Raw genomic sequence first — 8709 nt, 5'->3', positions numbered from 1 at the left:
AAGCGTATTCCCAATCTGTTTCGCAGTAAACACAAGTCACTGAAGAGCTCTGAAACGCACTTTAGCGTAACTTACCTGATGTCTTTCAACATTTCTGTGACCTTCCCAACCGCGTTGTTCACCGCAATGAATACGTCGAAAGTATCTGAAATTCATAGATTAGACATTAGTAACGGGGCCACTGACGATGTTGCATCTTCACCTTGAAAAGTGCTGGTAGGGTCACGAGTACACTTAGCTGAAAGATAAAGCATGTAATAGGAATCAAAAGGGTAATAATCACACTGCTAGCATAAAGTAATAGAACCCACACGCTAGGAATGATACCAAACAAAAGTTGCACGAATTGCAAACATAGAACTAACCTTTAATCTAGGAAATCGCAAGGCTTCTGGACCTATCTTCCAGGGTGCACACATAAAAGCACCCCCAGGCAACACTAGTAGGGCATAAAAACACATTCACAGCAGTCCAGGGCACCAGAGCAACGATGGAACGCGAGACAACGGGAGCCAGAAAAAGGCGCGCGAACGCAACGGAGCTTGCAAGCGAAATGGACGCCGCCCGCAGCGCAGAAACGGCAGGAAGGCCACCTGCCCGCCAGGCCATGCCCCAGCGCCCAGGCGCTCCTCGGAATGTAGCAAGGGAACGGAAAGTCGCGCGAAGACGGGACCAACGCTATCGGAAAGAGGACGTTTTCCTCTTCAAAAACACATCTCAATCACCTTCCTACGCCAGCAAGAACCCGATATCGAAAAAAATGCCCCAGGCCCATGTATCAGAGAACCGCCGTTGCCACGGTGTTTTAACTCGAGAACCGAGAGGGATAGAAAGATGCGACAAGTTTCTACGCGTTTCCCATGTCGAGTGCGTGTGCCCATTAAAAGTAAGTCGGATCCGCCGTGGGCTTCAAGCCTGAAGACAGGGACAAAAATCGGTGAACGGTGGTCGGTGTCAGGAATTTCGAGAATGACGTCTTAACCACTCGAAATCGACGGCTGGTCACAATTGGAAAGTTGTAGAGCAGGGAACAGAGCACGCGCACACAAAATTTCTACTAAATCGGACATCGGGTAATCGACTTACGACACCGAAAAGTGGGAAGTGTTTCAGGGTTGCTCTAGCCAGCCTCGCAGCTCGTCATGCTCTTAAGCCGATATCGGGAGAACGGAACATCGCGCGCCTGCGGGACAAAAGCTGTTGGAAAGAGCACATTGAGACCTTCATAACGAAGGCAAACATGACCATGTGGCAGCAACGGGAAGGCTTTTGGGGGGGGGGGGAAGCCGCTGGTCCCATGTATTGGGAGGAGTGTGAACGCGGAATCCTCTAACTCGAGAACTGCTAAATTTAGAGAGACGCGGTGAATTTTATCACGTGCTCCGCGTCGAGAACAGTGGGTTCTCCAAGTATGAACCCTGTCCGAGGCGAACTTCTTTCCAACAAGGGCACTGAAGTTCGGGAAAACGAATTTTACTAACGCGTCTCCGCCTACGAGTTCGAAACCACTACAGATCAGTTCCTGTGTGATTTGCGCGATCACACAGCTAATCCAGGCCCGTTCGGACCTGAATTTTGGTCTCGATCCAACAGTCCGGGCGGGATTTACAAGACTTTTAAGGTGTCAGAAGCACCGACGGTTGCCTAGAATTTTCAAATGGACAAATTTGGACAAATTTTCTGGACAACCGCCAGGATTTCTCACAAGCCGCAAGGTGCACGGGTAGGGGGATGGAAGGGAAATTCGTCACAAGAAACAGCATCCCGATATCGCCGCTGCAGGCCAAGATATTAGACACGGGAACCCATCGCGAAACACCGCGATGTCACTCTGATGGGGTTAAACCATCACTGGATGGCTAAAAGACGCCGCGGTATCAACCGCCACCTCAAGTGGCATGTGCAGTGCTCAGTTAGAATCTCTATGCATATCTGATTTATTCTGACCGATGATGTCACTACGGTGCCGTAGGGGACCTGGACACATTCTTCTTATTTGTCCATGCTACCAACCTTCCCGAACCGCGCTCTCTCAGATCCTTAGTCAGTTGGAATTTGATCCTTTCTATCTCTATGAAAATTGCTTGGCCCCTGGTGAAATCCAGCCCATCAACACTCTGTGATGAGAGCTTTTTTTCAGAGTCTTTTAGAGTCTTTTTAGACACGTCAGGACTTCGATCCTTATGGTGAAGGGGCACATTTCATCGCATTTTATGCCAGTGGGCTCGGGTATCCACACTAGCGACGAAACTCCTCATTATTAACCTTAGAAATAAAGTTGTTGTTTTATTGATACTCTAGGCCAATTCCTTCAATTAGTTTCGCATTCTTTGAACTGGTGCAGTGTGTACAAAACATGTTGGATTACACTAAATCAAGTGGAAATCAGCGTTTAGCATTGATATCCATTAAGCCAATTCATTGAATTGCTTCTTTATTCCGTGGGTACGGTCTTCGCCACACAACATAGTGGAACATGATGTCGCGAAGGTATGGCTTCTCTTCAAAAACCTTGATTCTGTCAGTGAGGAACTTGTACCTGACGGCTACATAATGAACGAATTGACTGTCTGATTTGTCTTTGGATCTCGTTGGAATTGTGGCGACAATTCAATGATGTTATGTCTTCTCGTTCCGGCAGGGAAGCACATCTGGAGATGTAGTTGTGTGTGTTCCGTTCTACATGGAGATATTGCAAGAGATATCGAGGCCTTCTCGGCCTTCCCAACTACCTTTATTAGCACTACAGTAAAAGGAAACAGAAGCTAGATACTGTGGTACATCTGCTAAGCTCGGACCATGTCTGGAGTTTCTTTGTAAATTCAGATGAATAATTTTTGTGTGTTGCCACTTCGGTAACACGGATAAAAATTAGTGTCACTGTTTTAGTTTCTTGCTGCACGCTATTGAACGTTATCATAAGGATACAAAAATATAATGAGCATCGAAAGTATCTTTGTATTCTACTTCTAAATCAACATCCGATCGGGACGCCATTTCGAAGTCCCAGCGATATCATTAAAACACATCCTGGCTAGACAACGCTAGGACATTTCGAATGACGTCTTATTTACATCATTGGGACATTTTTCGCGGATCAGGACTTCGGGATCTTTTCAGGACGTCCATGGGACATCGGTGGTTTACTGGGGTACTATCGTCAGAGTGTCGAAGATTGCAGCGTAAAATACTGCCTACACATTTTGTTGTGCCATATCTGAAATGTTGTCTGTTATCTTTGTTATTTGAAGCGTCAAATTGACAGCATTGTAAGAGAACATTTCCCGCAGCAAAAGATTGCGATTTTGAAGCGCACGCCGAACGAAACCGAAACATGCACGATGTGTTACGAAATATTATGTTTGTCGCAAGAAAAGTACGTGCGAAGTATTTGTTACAGTACCTTACTTCTTTGGGGTGCAGGCATACCCAGGAAAACTCATCTTGGTTGTCTTTTAAGCCAGATGGTATAAGTTTTGCTTTGCTCCAATTGAGCGCAATTTCGGACCGGAAGTTCGAAGACCCAGCATGCGTAGCGCCACTTCTCAACTTGAAAACCACCCATTGTGTAAGGCACAGGAAACTGATTTTCGCCTCAATATACAGGAACGTAAAAATAGTACAGTCCGAATTCAAACATTACACACAAGTGCCAAGGTCCAGATGCCACCGAAATGAGGCTGCACTCAGTGGTTTTAGTGTGGAGAGCGAAGGTGATGATGCTGAATAAAAGAGAATTAAACTTTCGCTCAGAAGTGAGCCATGCCATTTCACCCTTGCAGTTGCACTCCCCTTTTTAAGCTTGGGCCTGCACGTGACTACCAAGGAGTGTCGACCTGAAAATAAAAACTAGTTTAAGAAAGCATAGCAGTCATGTGGAAAGAGCAATTTTATACTGCTTTTCTAGTGCACTAATGGCTACTGTTTCCCGCTGCCAAGAGGGGGACACAGAGCTGCGCTATTGGGTGCTTCTTTAAGTGCTGCAGCATTTTTATGTTGAGACTATGAAAGTTGAGTGGATGCTGTTCCCACAGATGGCCTTGCGTAAAATATCTGAGGGATATTTTGTGAGTGCAGGTTGGCTGATCAAAGTTACGAATCGTTTTAGTTAGTGCTTTTCTGGGAAAGCTGGCATCCTCATTTAAACACATCTCGTTTTCGAAAAGTTTTGATACCCGCTCATAGCCCGGGTTAGCCGTATCCCACATATAAGACCTAAACTATTGTGAAGCTGCATATATGCAGGAAGTGCAAGGCTCACTGCCGGATGATCACGTGCGGTGACTCAACTATACTCGTGTTCAAATTAAGGAAAAGAAATCAAGTTTGTTATCTACATACGCCGTTGGAGATAAGGAGACAATAGCGCGCCAAGGAGAAATACTGCAGCTCCGCCATGAGGGAGGGCTCACGTAGTGTCACGCAGCCAGTTTTAACAGTCAATATGGAAGCAGAGTGAGTATGATAGATTACATCATCTGGCAAAGGAGGGAGAGTGATGTCTCTGTGCCCTGCCATCCTATCTGCGGCGCAGTAATATCTGAGAGCCCACTGACAGACTAGATTTCTTTTACTTCCTAAAGGAGCATGGAGGAAGTGACATTTAACATGACTCGAAACCCTGCTTCATCTGTGAAGCTGTCCACAAGGAGTCACCATGCAAAATATTTTCGCTCTACAGCGTGTTGTCACTGTGCACTAAAATATACAAAAGACAGTCGGAAAAAGTAGTTGCGCAGGAGAGAAACGAGCCCCGTATGACGTAACAACAACAACAACTTTATTTTGGGTTTGGAGAGTAGGGAGCTTCATCGCCACAGGCGATACTCTACCCCATTGCTGGTGGGAAAGTGGGGAATAAAATAACGAGTCCCTTCACAATAATGATCGAAGTCCGATGGTGTCCAGAAATGTCAGAAGAGCTTTGAGCGCAGAGCGTTGCTGGGCTGCATTAGGCCAGGGACAGAGCAATTTCGATAGGGAGAAGGGGCGAGAGTCCAGCTAACGAAGAGACTCGGAGAGTGTGGTTCGGGAAGGTTGGTAGTGGGAGTGTTGCTAATGCAACGGACATATCATGATCATCATGAGTGCAACACAACTGAGCGCATGTCTCGCACATCACATCCTGACTATCATCCGTCGCGAGCGTTATGCATTCTGGAAATAAACATCGTCGTAACTAGTCACGTCTCTTCTCGACTTGGTATCGACAGAAATTGGTGCCGTGACCAGGATACTCAAGGTTAAAAGAACGAAGGATACAAGGATTACGGCTCTGGTTCTCGCATTGTTGGCCACGTTGAGTTTTACGGTTTGACTTACTCCCGTGGATATTCGAATCGAGTCGGCCATGGACAAGTTGAAGAGAGGCAGGAAATTTTTACGCTCACAAGCAACAAGATTGAGGAACAATATCGACGAGAAATTGGGAGCTGGCGGTGCAACCGCGCAAGATATTGCTATACTAAGAGATAAGCTCCAAGATATTTCCAGAGATGTGAAGGCTGTTGACAGCGAGCTCAAGGATAAATTCTCTGACGAAGAATATGAACGCGAGATGACTGCCACGACCGACTACCGCCATCAGATTTTGGAGACCATCACTCGCATGGATCTGCGCTCCCAAGAAGTTTCGACGGGCGTGTCGACTTCCTTGGCTTTGAACCCCAGCCCCGTTCCAGCTGCTTCTGTCCATAGGGACAATAAGATAAAGTTGCCAAAATTGGAGCTCCCGAAGTTTCATGGCGCCATAGACGCATGACTTCCTTTGTGGACACGTTATGAAGTTGCAGTACACCACAACAACGCGCTTACCGCCACTGAGAAGTTCTGTTACTTGACGTCTCTGTTAACTGGGAACGCCGCTGATCTCATCCGTGGATTAAATCTGAATGAGGGCTGCTATAACGAGGCAATTGAACTTCTCAAGAAGGAATATGGACCATCCACACGCATAGCTGATGAGCACATAAAGAAGCTGACAAATATGGTCCCAGCCACGGATCCTGCAGATATTTCGAAACTGCAGCAATTATATAATGAAATTCAATCCCGGGCACGAAGCCTTCAGGTTTTGGGCATATCAACCGATGCCTACAGCGCACTACTTAGACCCATCATTTTAAGCAAGCTGCCCCAAGATATGGTCGTTGAACATCAGGAACGACAAGAATTTAATGACAGTAGTCGCGGCGCAGATGTGGCCAGTGGCAGTGCGGTACACCTTTACAGCCAGGACTTCCAGGACCTGATGGACTACTTGCGAGTAAAAATAGTGTCCAAGGAACGTGCATTAGGGTATACCGGTGAGGAGAAGCACGAAGGGAAACCGAATATTCGTAAGGTCAAAACCACCGATATACCAACGGCTTCTGCTCTTTTAAACGCAAACAATTCACGGACACCAAATAAGGCAAATGATGAATCGTGTTTATTTTGCAAATCAGATCAACATCGGACGGTCACTTGCGACAGCGATATCCCACTACAGGAGAAGGAGCGGCTATTAATTGAAGCAAGATGATGTTTAAAATGTACGAGACGAAATCACATTGCTAGTCGCTGTCAGTCGTACATCAGGTGTCGCATTTGCAGCCGAAGACACGCTACGAGCCTGTGTGACCCAGACTACATACGCAATAGGAGTACCCAGCAAGTACAAGTCAACACCGTTCCGGTCGACCCCTCGGGATAGGTGGTTTTAGCAGCCTCCGCAGTTCCCTCTAAACAGTCAAGCAAGATATTTCTAGGCACAACAATGGCATGCGCGAAGGGACCTGAAAACACATGCTGGGTACGCGTTCTGTTTGACAGCGGTAGCCAACGCAGTTTCATCACCGAAGAGCTCGCGAAGCAATTAGGATGCCACTCCCACGGAGTCGAAAAAATCAGCATAGGGTCGTTCGGTGGAGCAACAGTCACCAAGGCATTGAGCAAAACTTCGGTCAAGCTGCAAATTACACAGGGCACTGCCGTAGAAATTGACCTGCTGCAAACGCAGCAAATATGCGCCAACGTACTTCCTGCCATCGATCAAGAGCATCTCAAGGTCACTTTCCTACTTGAGGAAGCATCGAATGTCACCACGGCAGATCAAGAACTTCCTATCTCCATTCTCATTGGGACCGATTGGTACTGGACACTCGTGCAAGATGACATCAGGAGAATTAATGATAATCTAGTGTGTGCCCCCACCGAATTAGGATGGTTTGTGCATGGCGTCGTAAACGACACGATGAATTCTCAAGCCCAGGAGCAAGCTGTAATCCTCTGTGTTCGGCAAGGCCTGCAACGTCAATTCATTAACAACATTTGGGGTCCAGAGGACGAAGCCGATTACGACGACACAACCGCAGGTGAGGTATTGAACAGGTTTAATAGTACCGTCAGGAACGTCAACGGAAGGTACGAAGTACGGCTACCTTGGAAAGACGACATAGACCTTGGAACAAATGAACGAAACGCACGGAAACGACTTAAAGGTTTGACGAACCGTTTACTTCGTACGCCCGACCTGCTCAAGACGTATGATGATGCTATCCGCAAATATCTAATTGACGGCGTCGCAGAAAAGGTGCCAGAGAACGAATACAATCACGATCAAGTTGATAGACCACTGTACTCCTTACCTCACCACGCGGTCATTCGCACGGACCGCATTACAACGAAATGTCGTATCGTGTTTGACGCTTCCGCTCATGAAACTCAAGAAATCAGCTTGAACGAATCTTCACATCGGACCCAATATGAACCCGAATGTAAGCGTTCTCCTACTGAGATTTAGACTACATGTTGTTGCTTTTACTGCCGACATAGAAAAGGCATTCCTCCAAATACTCATCCACAAAAGAGACCGAGGTGCCCTGCGATTCCTCTGGTATCAAGCTATGCCCACAGGAGTGGACGATAAGTTGGAAATATGGCGAATGACGAGAGTCACGTTCGGGACTGGTCCTAGCACATTCCTGTTTGCGGCGACATTGAAGAAACTGCTGAGAGAGTCCGAAGTAGAATATCCGGAAACAACAAGACTCTTGAACGATTGTACGTGTGTCGATGATTTTATATCTGGTGCTGACTGCGGGGAAGCCGCTATCAACATGTACAACGAGGTAAAGAATATAATGCAGAAGGGAAGCATGAACATGCGGAAATGAGCCTCCAACTCAGCACGGCTGAACGCGTAGTACGTGCAGGACCCGGAGGAAGTCTCACCCTTCGCTGGAGATTCCCGCGTGATATAGGTTCTGGGAATGAAGTGGGATACGGAACAGGACTCCCTCTTTTACAATGCTACCAACCTTCTTCAAGGTGGAAGGCCTGCTGTATGGACGAAGAGGAAGGTGTTGCAGACGGCTCAAAGCATATACGACCCGCTAGGTTTGATGTCACCGTATACGATCGCTGCAAGGATCTACATGCAAAAAATGTGGCAACAAAGTCTCACTTAGGATCAACCTATTCCGGTGGACCTACAGGAGAGTTGGGAAAGGTGGTGTGAAGACTTACAGTACCTTACCGAGATCAAGATCAACAGGTACTACGGCATGTGGACGAAGAATGTATCGTTGCATGTTTTCTGGGACGCAAGTTGCAACGCGTATGGCGCCGTTGCGTACCTGGTTATTAAAACATCGGACTCTTCTTCAAACGGATCGGACGCTTCTTCAAACATAGTGCTGGCAAAGGCCAGGGTAGCACCAGTCAAGA

The 8709-nt window shown here is 47.0% G+C and overlaps 1 protein-coding gene across 1 annotated transcript; it reads left to right on the top strand.

The window, feature by feature from the left end:
* The first annotated feature begins 6757 nt into the window (after positions 1-6757).
* Positions 6758-7783, top strand: LOC135374511 (uncharacterized). Its single transcript, XM_064607466.1, has one exon. The coding sequence runs from the start codon at positions 6758-6760 to the stop codon at positions 7781-7783; it is 1026 nt and encodes a 341-aa protein (XP_064463536.1).
* Positions 7784-8709: the final 926 nt, after the last annotated feature.

The sequence above is a fragment of the Ornithodoros turicata genome, unplaced genomic scaffold, assembly GCF_037126465.1.
Source record: "Ornithodoros turicata isolate Travis unplaced genomic scaffold, ASM3712646v1 Chromosome68, whole genome shotgun sequence".
NCBI lineage: Eukaryota > Metazoa > Arthropoda > Arachnida > Ixodida > Argasidae > Ornithodoros > Ornithodoros turicata.
Note: the sequence above shows the minus strand (reverse complement) of the source record. Positions and strands in the feature narration are given on the sequence as shown.

Coding starts and splice junctions, on each gene's coding strand:
- LOC135374511 (XM_064607466.1), top strand. CDS start 6,758: ATGGCATGCGCGAAGGGACCTGAAAACACATGCTGGGTACGCGTTCTG.